Source organism: Hydra vulgaris, chromosome 03 (genome assembly GCF_038396675.1).
Source record: "Hydra vulgaris chromosome 03, alternate assembly HydraT2T_AEP".
NCBI lineage: Eukaryota > Metazoa > Cnidaria > Hydrozoa > Anthoathecata > Hydridae > Hydra > Hydra vulgaris.
In genome coordinates this window covers 6929018-6948540 of record NC_088922.1, presented here as the reverse complement: position 1 = coordinate 6948540, position 19523 = coordinate 6929018, and the positions used below count along the sequence as shown (strand labels likewise).

Genomic DNA, 19523 nt, shown 5'->3' with positions numbered 1-19523 from the left:
GAGTTATTATTGGGTCATCAATTTACACAAAATTTCAAACATCGGAAAAGGTTTCTGATTTTATCATCTACCGGTTTAAGTTTACGGAAAATTTACTTTGTATAATGATGCTGAACAATATTATACAACGACGAGTCAACAGAAGTCAACAGAAGACTCACACTATTACACACCAAAGATTCATTTTAAATATCTTGTGTTTTAAAAGAAACTTTAAATTATAAAAAAAAACATGGAAACTTAAAGCCTTTTTAAATAAAAACAATTTTGATAAAACTTTAAACAATTACTGGTAACAATATATTTAATTAGAACTTTTGTAAAGGGCACACAATTGCATGTTTTCAAAATAAACTTCAGTTTAAATATAAAATTAAATATTCAGAATAATGGTTAATATCAAATTAAATCAGACAGATTTATATGCTATAAAATATTTGTAAGTGTATCACGTAATACTTGATGTATTTTACACATATAAATGCAATTAACGCCTAATATAATCACTTTAGTATAGTAGAAGGATCTCTCTCCTCATTATAATTATGAGATTCTGCTCCACCGTGACCGAAACCACCTGGTCCAAATAACGCACTGTAGCATGGTATATGACAGTATGGCACACCGCCATGCTAAAAACACATAACTCAACTAAACAAACTGTTTCAATATTGAAAATCTAATAAAAATAACACAATATACTGTTTAATCATATAACAGAAATAAGTTTAGAAAAATAAAAACTGTAATATAAATGTGATATTAGAGACAAGCAGAGTTAGTAAAAACAATAAATATCAGAGATAATTAAAGATCAATACTGATATATACTTTTATACATCAATATCAACAGAAGGAAGAATCAAGGAAAAATGCAAAAAATTTAAAATAAAACAATATTAATGCAATAAATTCTATGGGACAGAACTAAACACCACAAGTGTAAACTGCAAAGATTAATTTGTGGCTTAGTTAAACTTTAAAAGAAGATTCTAGTTAAAGTAGGGTAAGGTTGCTAATATTGTACCGATGCCTATATTGTACTTTTAATATAACTCGTTATTTTTACAACCCACAAGAAATTTTTTAATTTATTTTTTATCTTTGCTGAATGAAATTAAGAAGTCAACTGTTTTTTTTTTTGTCATCCGACTGCATTAAGGCCAGAGTAAGCTCTTGTTGGTTTATTGGAGATTTCTTATTTTAGAGATTTATGACTAAGCGTATTTCACGAAAGAAAATAGAAGATATGGTTTGTTCAGTGTATTAATGCTAAAGCATAATTTATCTAAATTCGAAATAACTACCTAGAATTTAAAATACCTTATTATTAGTTGTGAAATTTTTTGATTAACCGAATGTCAGATTAGTTGCGTAAATTATACCTCAAGGCAGATCATAAATAGTACCGATACTACCATTTTGACCGCTAAAAAGCGCGTGTAAAGTTTAACAAATTCCCTTTTAAAAAAAAAAATTGAAATGTCAAAACAGAGATATGGATCATGGAGAGAAGAGGATACGGAAAAAGCTATTTTTACTTATCGTAATAGCAATATCGGATTAAATGCAGTTTGTTTAAAATACGGAATTCCTAAACCAACCTTTAAAAGGCATGTGGAACATAAAAATGTATATGCAAATGACTCAAGTAAGCATTTTGGTAGGTGTAGTAATTTACCTACTGAAATTGAGAAAGAGTTAGTTGAACATGTTTTGAAACTCAAATCGTGTATGTTTGGAGTTAATACTAAAGACCTACGACGATTGGTATTTGAAATTGCTGAGAAGAATAAAATACCTCATCAGTTTAACAAAGATTTGGGCATGGCTGGAAAAAAGTGGTATTACCAATTCATGAAATGTCACCCCTGCCTCAGTTTGAGGTTACCTGAACCAACATCTATGGCAAGAGCCACCGGTTTCTGTAGAGAAAGGTTGAACTATTTTTCAATAAACTTACAGAACTTGTTGATAACTACAATATTACTGCTGATTTTATCTACAATGCAGATGAAACTGGAATAAATACAGTTCAGAAACCAATGAAAATTTTAGCTCTGAAAGAAAAACATCAGGTAGGAGGTATAATAAGAAGTGAAAGAGGTTCAAATACCACTGGAGTATGTTGCATGAATGCTGCTGAATCTTTTGTACCTCCTATGCTAGTTTTTAAACACAAGAGATTAAAAAATGAGCTCAAAGATGGAGCACCACCATTGACAATTTTTGGATGTTCTGATAGTGGTTGGATAACTACAGATTTGTTTACTTTGTGAATTAGGTATTTTATAAACTATCTTTGTCTTAAACTTTTAGCAGAACATCCAGAACAAAAGAAAGTACTTCTTATTCTTGATGGTCATTCAATACATAAAAAAATCTAGAAGCATTAGTTTTAGCTCGAGATGATGGAACAGTAATGCTATCTTTGCCATCACATACTACTTATAGGCTACAACCTTTAGATAGATCGTTTTTCAAAGCTTTGAATTCTAAATATAACATTGCCTGTGATAAATGGATGCGAAGCCATCCAGACAGATGTATTACTCAATTTTAAGTGCCTCAACTCTTTGGAGAGGCTTATGCAAAATTTGTTGGTATGGAAATAGCTATTAATGGATTTGGAGACACTGGGATATGGCCAGTAGACAACTCAGTGTTTCAGGAAGAAGACTTTGCACCTTTCAAATTACTCAAAGGAGAGTTGAGTTCAAATAAGCAACAATTAAAAACTTTCCAAACAGTAAGTAGTTATTTTCTAGCTTTATATACAAATTGTTTTAGCTAAAATTATCCAGTTGTTGTTGGTTATTCAAATTTAACAATTTTTACCTTTTTTTTATGTTAACATATCTTTTTAATTTTGAGATTCCAATTAAAGAAATATCCATGCTTCCAGTACGAACTTCACCACTTAAACAAAAAAAAGAAAAATTCCAGTACTATTCTTGTATTGACAAGTATAAAGATGCACTCTCTAGCTCAGTTTTACCAATATCGACTAAAAAGATAGAACAGGGCAGGATAGGTGTAAAAAGGTTCAAGCATGCAAATACATCTCTTCATAGTGAAAGCTGGTTTTGCTACCTTTGTGAAGAAAATATAGAAAAGAATATGATAAAATGGCTTGCTTGTCAAGGCTGGTGTCATGCTGACTGTGCGGGTGTTAATCAAAAACAGAAACAACATCTGCAACTTTTGCCAAAAATAAAGTTTTTATGTATTTTATTTTACATTATTTAGTATAATTGCTTTTAAAACAGATATTGTATATATTGTTTTATATTATTTAGTATAACTATCTTTAATACTTGCCTTCCACCTCTATTCTAATCCTAGCTAGCCCATTGGTAAGCATACAATTTAAATAAAAATTGTACCATATTTGGTAATACCTGTTTTTGGCATTTTCCAGAAGAAAAAAAAATTCAAGTTGCATAGAGTTTATTAAATAAAAACTTCATTTCATTAGATTATGGGCAGTTAGGTGTTATGTTATGTTATATCAGAATATTTCCAATTGCTGATTTTACAAAAACCATTCATTTTAATCAGTTCTTTTATATTTGCGAAGTTGTAAATATTTGCGAAGTTGTAAAGTATTTTAAATCAAAAAAGTACAATATTGGATTACAACGGTACAATTAAGGATCTAGTTTTCTTAATTGTACTCTTAGCACAATTTTAAATTTGATTCTTTGGAACTTAACGCTTTTTAAATTATGAGTTTTTTCAACATCTTTACAACAAACAATCCCTAAACTATGAAATACAATTGAATATCCACGTTTCAACTCAGTAGATGGTCAACATTTTTTAATTTGGTCTTAGGGGGTACAATATTAGCAACCTTACCCTACATAAGCATGGGTTTGGAGGAAAAGAGTTACTCAAAAATGTGCAAATACATACAAGGGGAAGGGGGTGTTAAAGATAGTGAGTATGTATCCAGTTTGAATATTTATCATTCTCTATCTCTTATAAACTTGATTTCTATTTATTTAACAAAAGCACCGAATTTCGCAAACTTAAAAAATCAATATTATGTTATGTAACAGAGATATGTCCAATTAACTAAATGTTTTTTTGTTTTTATCGTTTTGAAAAATTTATGCAACAGAGAAAGGGTAGGGGTGGGGTGGGTGGTATTGCAATAAATAATGCACGTACGCAATGATAGGGGTGTTGAAAGCATACAAGGGAGAAGAGGTCCTAAATTAGTGCTTTTACTGCATATACACTTTATAAATGCCCCCTAACTTTAACACTTACTTATTTTTTTTTAAAAACCCCCTAATTTAATAGAGAACAAATAGAAAACAAAAAAAAAAACAAAAAGAAAGCTAACAAAACTGTATGAGTCAGGAAAACATAAAGAAAGTTTCTAAACCTATGTTTACAGGAAAAAAAAGCAAATAAAACTTTTTGAGTATGAAGAAATAGTTGCAGAAAAAGGATCCAACTAACTATGAACTACACAAGATAGAGTTTTGATAACCTAAGAAAATGTTAAGTAGAGAGAATCAATAAGAGTATTGCCATTCATCAATATGGCAGCATCAACAATATTGTGATATTTATTAGCAGTAAATAACTTTTGTTTGGACACCAGCCACTTCACCAGACACAAATTCACCAGCCACTGCAAGCTCCAAGCTGTCATAGAATAGATATTAGATTCAGGATCTGCTGCTTCTAAGAGATCAAAAAGTAGTAGTTGAAAGAGTTTTAATGGGAGATCAATTGAACCTGTCATTTCGAAAAGGACATAAGTCCAAAACTTTTAGCAGTTAGTTTATAAGTTTGAATTAAAAATTTCTGTATGATTTATGTTTTTTTTATAAAAAATAAAAAATACAGTTAAAATAAAGTTATATACGTTCTTTATTTATCTACTTCTATGTTTAATTTCTTTAGCAACCTAGACATTATTTTAATAAAAATCTTATTTTTGTTGATTTTGAAAAATTTTAGTAAATGGACTTGTGCCCTTTTTGAAATGACAGGTTCAATTTAGCAACAGAAGCATTAGTAATTTGAATGTTTCAAATGGATTTACATGTTTCATTAGAATAATAGAAAGAATGTAACCATTAGACTCAAGAGAAGTTAGAAAGGTTCATTGCAAATGTTTTATCCTTGAAAGAAGTAATAAGATAAGATCCATATGCGAGACTTGTTAGACTTGCCTTTATTAATGACATTGTTAAGGATTTTAAGCCTCTAGAATATAATTTCTGAGATAACACATGAGATTTAGTGATGTAGAAATACTGGACCTAGCTGCCAAACAGTACCTTTGTTATTCTTTTAATGATAAAAAGGCTTATTTTTCTCTGATGTACTTGTGGAAAAGATGGAAGAAAAGATTACCAATAGAAGTAGCTGCTGTACAAGGAGAAAATCATGGGATAAAGTTGATACTTAAGTATATGCCCAGAACAATCATGTGACTATTGGAGCAAATCAAATGATAATGACCATCAATGCTGAGATTTAAAAATGAAACAGCCAAAATTGAATTTGTTTCACAAAGAGCAAATAGTTCTATTGAATTTTGTAAAAGGTAAGATTTAACAAATGAAAAGTTATTTTGAAGACCATTAATACTTGCAAAGGATAGTACAAAATAATTTGAATTAATATTTTAACTACTTTGTTGATTTTAATAAAATATTTAATAAAAATTTTAATAAATTTAAAATAAAATATTAGATGTGGCAGTGGTGTAGTGGTAGAGTGCTTGTTTTATAAGCAAAGTGCTAAAGTTCAATACTAATCATGTCCCTGATAGTACCAAGCTCAACTTGTTTCTTTGCACAGCGGCTGTGTTTGTCAAGGTGTGTTTCTGAGTTAAAGAGTTGAGAGAAGGTTTTAACTAAAATAAAAATAAAATAATAATATAAAAAAGTACTCTCCTCAACTGTAGTGGAAACTAGTGATGTGCGGTAATTCAGCTGTTTTTCTGGGTACCCGGAATCGCCCATTTTTTTGTAGTACCCGGCGCCGGGTATCTTAAAAGAAATTTTAATAAACATTTACCTTAAATGCTGTAACTATATGTTTAAGTGGTACTTTGAATTGTGTAGAAATATTATTAACTGGATTGCTTTTAGTTTTAACTTCAACCAAACTTCTTGATATAATTCTAAGAGTGTTATGGAGTCAATAACCACAAAGCCTTATTTACTCAATATTGATATGTCTCAAGGTATACCCATTTTATTTTTTTTTGCAGTACATAGTCTCTCATTATCTTTTATTTTAAGTAACATAACTTTTTATTAATTAGCGCATACAAGTGATTGTTTAGCAACAAATTACAAAAAAAATAAATGTATAATACCACAATTATATAACGAAAATTCGTTAGCTGGAATAGTATTTTTTGAAGTTGATAGAGTTAATTTTAATTTTAAAGCTCTTTTGATGATTTTGGCATTAATGACATAATATGGCAAGTTAGGGTTTGTCCATAAAGTACGTTTGCTCAGATGCGGGAGAGGGGTCTGCAAATGGCATCATAGACATAAAAAATCATAGACAGTGCATGACCATAAGCTATGCCTATAAGCAATAAGCTATGATCCATAAGCAAAAAGCTATGCCCATCAACTACTAATCAAATCAAAGTCATAAAAAAAGGCTTCTTATGTGACCCTAACAATGCACACCAAACCAGTAACAGGGAGACCTTCCATGTGAAACATGACACTGCTAATACTGAGATAATTTAAATTATTAATGAAAACAGTTTCATTGAGAACAAAGTTTGGGAAACTTTACTAAATCTGACTTTAAAACCATTAAACTGAGTTTTGGAGCTGTATCCTCATTAGGAGATAAAGAAAGAGTTGCATAGCCACCACCAAGCAGACGCAAGCAAAAAATTATGAGTAAATTCAAGAAGATTCAATGTAATAAAAAATTTACATTAACTTCATAAGGATGTTTCAGCAACGTTAGAAATCTTAAATGGGCAACTCCAATGATCCAGTAAAAATTTTACATTTTTAATGAGTAAAATGAATGTCAACACTTTAGAAGAGAATTTGCTCATTAAAAATGTTCTTTTAAAATTTTACAAAATTATTAAAATTTTAAAATCTATTTATAAATCAGAAGAAATTTTGTGCAAGTTTCTTTTAACTTAAAAACAACAACTAGCAACTAAATTATTTAAATCTATATCTATATATCTTATTTTTAACTATTCTTACCAATATTATTTTATTTAATGTATTATAATGTAAAACCCTGTTTTATTTTGAACAATAAGCAGTCACCTAAATTCAAGTTAACTCAGGTTTTTTCAACTCAGGTAAATTCGGGTATGTGTTAACTGAATTTCAATGTGTATTTTATGTTTTTTTTTAATTTGTTAACTGAATCTCGATATAATAACATTTTGGCAGGTGAGAGTAACATCTTACAATAAAACTAATATTGAACAAATGGAAAATTTCAGATATTAAACTCAGATATTAAAGAATCAGAAAATATTAACTTAAGGTCCTAAAAAAGGGTTAAAAAATAAAGATTTTCAACACTCATTGAAGCTAAGGTAACCAGAAGGAAAAGGGTATTTATTATCTTAGATAATAAATCTTTGCTCATATCTTAAAGCAAAGATGCTGCCATCTTTTCTCTTAGAAATAAGTATAAGATAAAACAGAAATGCAAAGAATATGGATTATTAAAGAACAAGTTACTTTAAACATCTGCAAATGAAGCATCCCTTAAAACATTAGCTCATTTTTTAAGCACAATTTTTTGTTAAATTGCATAAAATTATTAGATTTTAAAATAAAGAAGATAGAGTGAGTCAATGTATCAACTCAAGGAGTTACAAATATTAAATTTAATAATAAATCTCTTAAATATTTCAAAATTTTTTTAATTTTTAGTTCAACCCCCTTTATAACATTTTTGCAATGCTATTTTTTCATTTTAATAACAACTGTTTTAGTCTGCATTTGATTAAAGTAAATTTTATTTTGTTTTAAAGTTGGACTAACAATGTTTATATTGTTATAATGTTTTAGACAATAAAAATAAAAAGATATAATAAAGTTATCTAAAATAATTCAAAAGTTAATAAGTTTTCTTAACACTCGTATACCCTAAAAACCCTCATTTACAATAAAAACTTACAAGATAAGAATTTAAATTATAAAAAGTTTAATGATAAAAGTTTATATGGCATGAATTTACATTAGAATTTACATAAATAGATTGAAAAAACTTTAATGAATTTAAAAAATTTGCAGTATGAATTTAAAAAATAAAAATCAATATTATTGAATTTTAATTTATTATTACTGATTACTACATACCTCTGCATGGCCTCCTGGTGCGAGAGTTTTGTTACATTTTTTACATTTCAAACACCCACGATGCCAATGTTTTCCTAACGATGAAACTTTTTCAGCTAAATTGTAAAACAGGTATTTTGAAAATATAAATATTAAAACAAATTAATACTATAAAGGCAGGGGTTGAAAAAAAAAAGATATAAAAGTAGGTGGAACTGCATAGGAAACTATAAGGGGAGAGAACATTGTCCCCTCCTCATGAACCCCAGTTCATGAGGAGGGGACAATGCTCTCTCCCATACAGCAAAGGGGTATAGGAGAGCACTGCAAGCTTCCCCCAACTGGGTCTAAGGTGAACTACCATTCACAAATATATTTTTGCAGTATAAAACAGTTTTTATGGTCTCTAGTGATAAAAAAAGCCATAAATATTATTCACATTAATTTGATTATGTTGCTTATGTTGGAAATGCTTATGTTGAAAAGAATTTTTATTGAATTGAAATCAAATCATAAATATAAATGTAACAACATAAACCAGAAATAATTATGTACTCTTGAATGCTTAATAAAAAAAAAAGGAAGAGGGGGGGGGGGGGGAGGGAACGTTTATTAATTTTTGAAAAATTTTCCCACCCACCCCAAGCTTAAGACCTCCCTGTTTAATAATTTTTACTTATTATCAACAAAATCAACAAAGAAAATCGGCCTTAAAAGTTAGAAAATAATTATTTCAGTCACTGATAAAAAAACAAAAAACTTTCAGTGTAAACAGGCTTTAAAATTGGTATTTCATCATTTAATAATAGGGAAGAGTGGTGTACCTTGAAGGTGAGAGTACCTTGGAGGCACATCAATTGTGCTGCCATCTTGAGTGATGAATTCAAACTGAAATTTTAGTTGCATGTAAAGGCTCATAATAAGTTGTTATACCACGACTTAACACATTTGTTGTATCTTGGAGGTAGCTAATGTTGTGAACCTTGGTGGTACCACCAAGGTACAAACTTACATGCTTTTGTTAATACTGTTATAAGTAATATTTGTTGTGAAAGTATTTTTTTAATATAATATGTTGTAATAGTTTATTATTATTTTTCTTTTGTTTATTAAGAATTTCTTTAGTATAATATGATGTGTGTATTTCTTTGTTAAATTGTATTTATTTTTTTATTTTATTAATTGTTATCTTCTCTTTGATAATTTTCTTGAATTATCAAAGAGATTATAAAACTGTTTATGAGTTGGGCAAATTAGACATGATCTTTAGATTGTCACATCCCTCTATTACAGGAGGTTCAGTACGACAGCTGGAAAAACACATTAGGCATTAACTTTGATTACCTGAATGTAGATTAGACAAATGCTAAATCAAAGTGAAATACTTATAATTACTAAACTTTAATGTAGAAACTTGTTATTACTCTTTTCTTAATCAACTTTATTTCTTTTGTAAGTTTTTAATAATTCTAAGTATTTTGAAAATTTATAATAATATATAATTTCAACATAAGTATCAATAAATATATAGTTTATGTAAATCTAATTAGATAGATTAATATTATCTTTGATGTGAAGTCCAATTATCCTATAAGTAAACATTATATCAAATTTCTACCATGTTGAGTACTTAATCTGTTAAAACAAAAATACCTTCAAGGTTCAACATACATACCTGTAAGGTACACCACCGGTGGGGTACCTTGGCTGTAATATAAGCTACTTTTTAAACTTAAAAAAAGGGATGAAAAAATATATCTGGATGTTTAATAAAAAATCCTAGAGTAACTAATATCATAAAGTTACTGAAAATATATTGTCACAGAACATATTGTAAGTATTTTTTTTTATATTTGTAAAAGTTTGAAAATACCTCCGAGGTACACCACTCTCCCCTACCTATATAATGGAATAGGTTTGGTTTTTTTTTTAAAAAAAACAATTTTTGTGAAGGTACCTAGTTATATATTAAAAAATTTTAATTGATGACAGAACAGCTGCAAAAAAAGAAAGAAAAAGTGGATTATGAGTTGTTTTAAACTAGTGAGGTTTAAAAGAGTGAGGTTTTAAAAAGCAAACACTTTCACATTAAACAATTTTACCAAAAACTCAACAAATATACTAATTTGTTGTAACTATAACAGTGATTGAATGCCGCTAACACCCATCTTTCTTAGAACATTGGAAAGAATTAGAATCAGAAACTTTATATAAACATAACTTTTAAACATTAATAAATTCTTAGATGAAATTTAGTATCTATTGATGCATATGTATTTATAATAGGATATGCATAGTCAGACTTATATGTTGATATTTAACACACTTAAAATGGTTGACTTTGCAAAATGATATTTAAAAGCAAAATAACAAAAAAAAATTGTAAAATATGATTTTGTAAATATTTGAAAAAAATTAACTTATAAAGCTTATATTGATTATTTACATTACATTATTTCTATATAAATGTCAATCAATGATATTTCGATATATTTTACATAAGAGTTATGAGATATGAGATATACGATATAGAGATACGATGTAACATACAGTTTATGTGTTTCTGTATATTATTTCTGTATATAGAGATATACAGATATTGGAATACAGAAAATCAATATAAAAAAATTATTTGAGTTTTAAAGTTAAGTTTTACATATTACACATACAGAGACTTGATAAGGTGTATAAAAACCACTTTAATTATAGGAAATTTATCATCGGCAGTTTATTTTTTGACAGTCAGATGTTCTTTTTAAAAGTCACTCTTACCAAAATAAACGACTTTTTTGCAATTAGGACAATTCATCTGTAACTTTATTAAACGAAAATGCGATAAAACTCCTAAGCCTTTCCAAAATGCGTTAAAATCTTAGTTAAAAAATTGTACCGTTAAAGAAAATTTAATATTTCCACTATTTTAATGCTAAAGAATAGTTCATTCAATAAAGTATTAATCAATAACAGTGTTTTCTTTTAAATTCAATAAAATAAAAACAAATGGATTTGCTTTAAAAACTTTTGCTAATACCTGGTTTCCTTTTATACAAATAAACATGTGACTTTTTTTTTTAATAATTTAATTTTTGAAGACGCTTTTTCCAACATTTACTGTGAATATTTTTTTGAAAAAACTGCATTTCATTCTAGAAGTTTTTGGTTACGTATTACTTTTGGTTGTTATAGTAATACATATTGCTTTAGCTGTTACATAACGAAAATTTATATGCAAAGTACTATCTTTAAAATCTGACAAGTGGCTAGATTTTAAACTTTATTATTTTCCACCTTAAAATAGTTTTTGACATGACTAGTTAAAAAACTTGTTTGAAATGACTGTTTGCATTATTTAATGTTTAAACTTTTGGTTTCACCTTAAAATTTAAACATCACGGGTGACTCTAGAATAACTGGTGAAAGGTGAAACTAAAAAAATTCCTCTAAATCTAGAAATTTCTAAAAAAAAAAGATTAACCTGAAAAAAAAAATTCTGGCATATTTGCTTTTTATTGATTTTGGTGTCACCCCTCGGAGTGACGTCGTCATAGTGTCACCAGGTGCAACCCGCACCCACCCATCCCCTTTCCCTAGCGATGCCACTTAATCTGACGAATATAATATTACTGCTTTTTTTTTTTAAACAAAGTTAAAAAAAATTTATAAACTAATAAATTGGAATTGGAAGATTTAAATATATAAACTAGCTTTATAAAATATAGAATAAATGCTGTATTTTTCTCCTAAATTTATAGTTTGATTACATTTAAAAAAAAAAAAAAAACTTTTTTAACATGAAAAGCAATTAGTTTGAAAAATGCAATTTAAACATCTAGACTTACAATTTTCTTTTTAATACATATTTAAATCCTTCTTTAAGACCTCTGATAATAGTTTAATTCAAATATAAAATTTGTAAAAATCATCAGGTTGTTACATTAATTAAGTGAATAAACCTATGATGCTGTTTAAAATTTTGCCGTTTGGGATTACTAAAACTAAACGAAACAGAAAGTTACAAGAACTTAAATTAGCTACACTAAGTTAAGAGTGAAACTTTTTCAGTTGACCTTTTATATAGCATATATAATTTTACAGAAATCAGTAAATACAGTTTTATTGATTTTTTATTAATAAGTTTTAAAACGTAAAATTTTAAAGTCCAATAGATAAACGACGCTTCGGTGCACAGTGATTTAGAAACACTTCAAATTTGGCTAAAATACAGTTTTTTGAGTAGCCCAATTTAAATAATGTTATCAGCTTACTATTTTCTACAGTTTCTTATGATTATAACGGTATAAAAAAATAAGTACTGAAATAAAAGATTCAAACGTTAATTTATGTTTGAAAGTGACCGAAAACAGCTTTTTTTTATTATTAAAATTTTATCATTTTTAAATCTTGATTCTCCCTAAATACAAAACCTTTCAATTTTATTTTCTATATATATACAAAGATAATAGATAACTTTATCTTAAATTATGAAAATATTTGAATATGTATTTATACACGTTGTAAGAAATGCTTTTAAAAAATGCAATTGTAACGAGTTTAAACTGATTTTTATAGTGCTAGGATTTTTTACCTTAGACTTCCTTCGCTAAGCTGATTCTTTTTTTACAAAAAGTTTGTATCATTCTATAAGAAACTAAAAAGTTAGCTGCCCCAACTTGCCCCATTTCGAAATAATGTGGTTTTAAAAAGCTCATTTTATAAAAAAAATAGCGACGTCAAAGCTAATGCGACGTAAATTACCTTTAACTTTTATGTTTTGAGAGTTTTTGACGTTAAAATTTTACTGCGCAGTAAAATTACAACTTTATAAATTTACTGCGCAGTAAAATTTTAACGGAGTAAAATATTAACATGACACCGGGACTAAATAAAGGCAGAGCTCAAGATAGCTTTAAACCGCGTTTAAAGTTAGATAACACGCCAAAGATAAAACTTTCATAAAAATTTTGATTAATTTCAATTATTCTGGGTATGCTGAGTACAAAAGTTTACTTTTTTGGGGGCTTGGTGATAAGACTAAATTTGTCTTCTTTTAGCCCCGGTCATGTAATTATTTTTATAATTTACAACTGAATTTTTGTAATTTTATTTAAATTTGATATTCTAAGTTTATAAAAAAAAAAATTTTTATTATTTAATATATCGCATTTTTCAACAATGTTATGTTGCATAATATATTGACTTATCAGTTGCATACTAAAAGGTGGCCGGTTCTAGACAAGAATTCAGGAAAGCTTTTCTAGGAAAGAAACATGAAAATTCTTGCTATGATAGAAAAAAACATGATTACTTTTTAGGATAGAATAATTGAAGGATAGAAAAGAAGAAAGAAATACATATATCCTTTCTGGCAAAGAAAAATGAAAAACTTGCTAGCAAAGACTTTTTTAGGATAGAAATCGCACAAGTAAAAGTCATTTTCTTTCTAGCAAAGAAAATTGGAAAAACGTACTAGCAAAGAAATTTTAGAAAAGAAATTTTAAAAACGTGCTAGCAAAGAAATTTTAAAAAAGAATTTTTTTTGGATAAATGAAATAAAATTCTGTCGTAGCAAGTTTTTTAGATTTATTAAATAAAATTCTTTCCTAGCAAGTTTTTCGCATTTATTAAATAAAATTCTTTCCAAGCAAGTTGTTTACGTTTATTAAAAAATATTCTTTCTTAGAAAGTATTTCAAGTTTCTTTTCAAAATTTCTGCCAAAAAATATTCTTTTGTAAAAATTCTTTTCTAGTAAGGTTTCTTTATTTCTATCATAAAACATTCTATTCTGAAATTATTCTTTCCTAGTTTTCTATCCTCATTTTATTCTTGTCTAGCATGGCACACCTACTAAAATGATCTTGTTGGGCGTAAATAATTTATGTTGTGTAACGATTACTGGCTTGGTCACTGTTACTGGTAAGTAAATTGCTATACATTTTTACGCAACAAAATTTTAAGCCCAGGTGCTCTATGAATGTGGTTTTAAAAACTTTCTCAACAATTTTTGCTATATATGTAATTTGTAAGTAAAGAACATTAAAGAAACACTATAAAGGGTTCACTCCTTGTATGTTCTACCTTTGTCAGTTGATGTATGTACACTCATTGCATGTTCTACCTATTTTTCTGTCTATTTATGAAAAATATAGGATTAAGATTTTTGTTGTATAATATGTATGTATAAAATATTTATGTTGTAAACATCTTTTATATTGATATATCGTGTATTTGAAGCGTTGTAAAAAAATCCGGGGGGATTTGTTCTCAGCGGGATTTTTTCCTACCACCCTATAAAAATTGTCAAAAATATGTAATTAATGATCACAAATATAAACTCATAAATATTTAGCTTGATATTTTGAAACTTTATAATTTAACAACTCCTGTGTGTAAATGCAATAATAATTATAGATATATATCTATTGATATAATTTTATATATATACCGCTTTATATAAAAATATTGACACAAAAATTATGTATAAGCTTAACGGATTTCTTTGTAAAACATTTATAACTTAAAATAACACTTTAAAATTTTAGATTTGATAATTTTTTTATTCCATTTATTGCATTATTGTTATTTTTTTTGTTGGAAGATAATTTATAAAGTTAACTTCTCACAAATAATATACCCTAGCCGCCACAGAACGTTTGCTGGGCGTCATAAGGACGTTGTACCAATTTGTGACTTCTATAAGAGGTTGTATAGACGTTTTATGGACGTCTGTATCTGCTGGGACAAAATAGATAAAATGTTTATTGCATATAAAATTCTATTTTTTGAATTATTGTTATTTTTCTTTATTGAAAAATAATTTATAAAGTTAACTTCTCACAAATAAAATACTCTAGCAAGCACAGAACGTTGGTTGGGACTTCGTAACAACTTGTGACGTCAATAAGACGTTGTATAGACGTTGTATAGACGTCTTATAGACGTCACAAGAGATAAAACGTTTATTGCTCATTAGTTATTAATAAATCTTATATAAAAATCTTGTTTAAAATCACAGTTGTCCAAGAAAGGGTCCTAACCTCTTCGGAAATGACCCAAAAAATCCCTTGAATGGGTGGTTCTATAGACAATAGAGATTACTTTTAAGAAAAAATTAAAATCTTTTAATTACCTCTGCAGGAGAAAATTGCATTTAAAGTTTCCTCCTAAATACACCAAAAACCTTTATTTTCAAAAAGTATTTGCACAACCAAAAGTTCAAAAAAACACTTTTTTTGGCTTTAACTTTACAAATATCACAAACTTATATCCCTTTGATTCAAAATTATGTTTTAATAAGGATTATTTGTATATACATTTAAATAGTAGTATATAAATATACAATATAGTATATCAAATTTCTTTTGATTTTTTAGGAGGATAAGAAATCAAAAGAAATCGATATTAAAATTTTACTCTTAAACATGGCATTATTTAAAACACAACTTTTTTCAAAAAGATGTGTATGTATTTCTAAATACATATACACTGGATTACAAAGTAGCCTAAACAAATACAAATTTGAGACTGTAGATATTCTTTCCAAGACTGTAAATCTTCTGACAAAAAAAAAATTAAACACACGAAAATATACTCTGACTGAGATTCGCTTCCTGAGAGTTTTTAATCCACAACAGTTTAATTTCAAATGTGTTTACTGTTAAGATCAATAACACAACTTAGAAGTTTGTCCCCATATTTAGGATGACAAAGTTGCCTTTTAAACTTTTGCAAGTGGATCATGAATTCGGCATGCATTGATTCGGTGGTTTGCTCACTGAAAATTCTGAGCCCAGTTTCATGTTTTTAAGCAATTTCCTTGATGTGGTGAAAAATTGCATGTGGTTTGGGAGTAACTGAAATTCTAAGAGCTAGGTAACAATGCTAGAATTCTGAAATATTTTGACAGAATCCTGCCTCTTTTCTTTCCAAAGATCTTTCCAAAACAAGTTTTTTTTACAGATTGAAGCTTTCTAAAGCAATCAACAAAAAGCATTGCTTGCAATGCACAACGCCTTTAGGCAAGACTCTGAAGAATGTCAATATTCTTCAACAGTTTGTTGCATTCATTTCCATTGAACTGTCCCCCATGATTGCATTTGAAGGTGTAAGAGTTTCATCCATTCTTGTGCTTGATCCCATATTTTAAGAAGTTGCTTCAAAACATAGTTGAAGATTCCAAGAAAAAGATGAAGTTCCATTGGAGGAATTACATCAAGAACAATCTCAGATTGCCAGTAGGGGTCAATTAATGGAGAATTCACAACATTTGAATAATTCTTAGCCGATTGAAGTTTTGCGCCTAAAGAGAGGAATCCAGCATAGCTGTTGCATAAATAATTAAATGTTCTTGGTTGGCCAGAGTTTGTAAGGTTTTCAGACTCGATATCACACCAGTAACATGGGTGTTTGCTAGAGTGAGACTGGGTACCACCTAAAATGTTGGCTACTTTCATGTCATATGAAATTTTGCGAGACACATCTTCAATTTTTATGAGGCTTAATATTGTCCTAAGATTTTCAAATGTTTCAGAAATACCTTCTGTTGCAGCAACAATAAGCTGTTTTTCTAAACCTGCATCCTGGACAGAAGACATTGGAGACATGACAATCCTTGAGTAAAACTTTGCTTGAAATTTGTGTCAATTACGTGAGGGTAATTTTCAAGAATGAAACACCTCCATCAATTCCAAGTTTAACGAAATGATATAATGTAAGTCCTCTAGAGAGAATATGGTTGATTAAGGCATTCATGTTCATGCAGTGAACAATTTTTTGAACTTGGTTTTTTCATTTCTTTGTCGAGAAAAACAGCATTTGATTTTATGAAAAAATCTGCTAATTTGTTTCAGAGGTTGTCAAGTTTTCGCTTCACGTTTGCCTCAACAACTCTTTTTTCAATTGAGTTGTTTAGAGCTGATGCAAGCCTTTTCACACCAACATTGGAAAGATTCATACTGTTTTGAACATGGACCAATGTTTACGCAGTAAATAGCTGCTGCTTGTATTTCTCTGAATGTCGTGGCAGTGAATGTCCTAACAAATTATTTTATTAAACTTATTAATTTCATAAAAATAAAAGATTAAAATTATTTAATATTAAAATAATAAGGAAATTTAGCGTTTCTTAGCAATTTTACCCCCGTTTAACATTCCAAAACGATTGCGCTATAATGACAGATTTTAGAAAATTATCAAAATAGTATTATACTGAGTATAACATTGAAAGAGTCAACTCGGACAATTTTAACTGATAATGCACGAGGCATTGTACAAAACTATTTAACGTTTATAAACTTCTGAAACATCTTTGAACCTCCTATTGTCGTTATCATAAATATTATAATTACTTAATATACTTTTTTTATATAATATATTTATTACATTCATTTTATTATTACATTTATTTTATACAGAACTTCTACAGATTTACCTCCACTTGCTCGACTAAGTTTGACAGTACCTCCTGGAGAGGCATCTTACACAATACGGCACACTTACGGTCCTCTACGGCAAGTTTGTGTACATTTTACCGCCTTGTACCTATAGTACAAAAGTGCGGATGTCCTTTCGCAAGTACTGAAAAACAAATAATCTTTTATCAGCTGGCTGGGATGGTGAAGGTTTACGACTGAAAGCTTTGTCACGGTCAGTTTCAGGGTAGACTTTTCAGGAACTACGGTCAGTTTCAGTTTCAGGGTTATGTTTCAGGGTAGACTTTTGTTTTTTGATTTAAAATATTAAGCTCAATATGTGGCAGATTTTCTTTGAGCTTTGATTTGACTACCCTACAAATTATGCACTAACAAGTACCAGAATATCTTGTTGATGGCTTATTGATAATCGAATTGAAATTGTACAAGTCTGGTATCTGTCCAATAATACTAACAGTATCAAGTCGTTAGCTTCAACAGGAATTGCAAATGCCAGTTGGAATTTTCTAATTATTGAAATTAATATTACACTCAAAATATTCTTTTAAATGTAATACTAATTTCTTTTACTCTTTAAATCAAAACATCAGTTAATATGGATCACTTTTCTTCAAAAACAAAAAACAAACAGATTTTCTTCAATCAGCATGAGTTTTTGCTGAATTAGACATTTTTTTGACAGAGATGTATTCATTTTAACAGAAATGCCAATTTATTTGTTTACACTATTTCAGGCGCAAAAATTTGACGCCAACATATTTTACTTTAATTGCCTTTAAATTTGAATTTTTATTAAAGAAGGAGAAAAAAGTTAAACAATAGGTTAATACAATGTTGTTTAGATATATTTGCAACATTTAAGACGAAACAAAAGGGTTTTTTTAGTGACTTTTAGCAGTGGAAACGCATTTTGAAAATTAGGTTTATTAGAGTAAGTTGGGCAAAAAATTTAAATGGAAAATGCGAACATAATTAAAAGATTTTAATTTTTATTTTAAAATGATCACCATAACCTATAGAATCAATCCTCCAAGGGATTTTTATGGGTCATTTCCGAAGACGTTAGGACCCTTTTTTGGACAACTGTGAAATTTTATATAGAAACTTCTTAAAAATGATAATCTAACAAATTCGCTCCCAACAAACCTACAAGCAACCACTATTTAGAATAAGAATCACAAAATATTTTTAGCAAATATTAAAGAATAACTTCCTTTAAAAATGACAAACAAGGCTTCTGAAAAAAGATCGTACTGATCTTATTGTCCAATTTTTTACAAGCGTAACAAGTGTATATAAAAATAAATGTATAAAAAAAAATGTATACAAAAACAAATGTATAAAAATAAATGTAAACTAAAATAAATATATATAAAAATAAACATATAAAATATAAATATATATAATTATGAATCTATATAAAAATAAATGTATAAAAAATAAACAGACTTTGTATGAAATATACTTTATAATAAAAAAAATGTTCTATAAGTTATGTATATTTATTATTAGAAGTACAAAAAAAGACTTCTTAATTCATAAAACATAATTTATACTAAGTTATAATACAAGTTATTTGGTTTTGGATATAAGTTTTTGTTTAAAGTATTTAACTCCTAACATTATCTTTTCCATTAAGTTTGTTATTTGGTTACAAAGAATTGGTTTGACATTGCCTAAAAGTATTTGAACTTTCATCACATTGCAGTGGCGGATGCAGCATATACCAACTAATTTCCAGAATAAGTTGATAAAATATATATTTTTAGCTAT

General features: G+C 28.2%; 1 protein-coding gene across 1 annotated transcript; it reads right to left on the bottom strand.

Moving 5' to 3' along the window:
* Positions 1 to 418: 418 nt before the first annotated feature.
* On the bottom strand, positions 419 to 11322 carry LOC100211754 (cysteine-rich protein 1). Its single transcript, XM_065792199.1, has 3 exons — positions 11094 to 11322; positions 8343 to 8437; positions 419 to 632 (listed from the first exon to the last, which is right to left on the bottom strand). Exons 1-3 carry the CDS (start codon positions 11128 to 11130, stop codon positions 504 to 506), a joined length of 261 nt encoding a protein of 86 aa, XP_065648271.1. The 5' UTR covers positions 11131 to 11322; the 3' UTR covers positions 419 to 503.
* Between the last annotated feature and the right edge of the window lie 8201 nt (positions 11323 to 19523).

Bases quoted from the DNA above. Each gene is read 5' to 3' on its own strand.
- LOC100211754 (XM_065792199.1), bottom strand. From the start codon at position 11,130: ATGAATTGTCCTAATTGCAAAAAAGTCGTTTATTTTG. The intron at 8,438-11,093 runs GTAAGAGTGACT...TTTACAATTTAG, and splicing joins CAAAAAAGTCGTTTATTTTG to CTGAAAAAGTTTCATCGTTA. The intron at 633-8,342 runs GTATGTAGTAAT...ATGTGTTTTTAG, and splicing joins CACCAGGAGGCCATGCAGAG to CATGGCGGTGTGCCATACTG.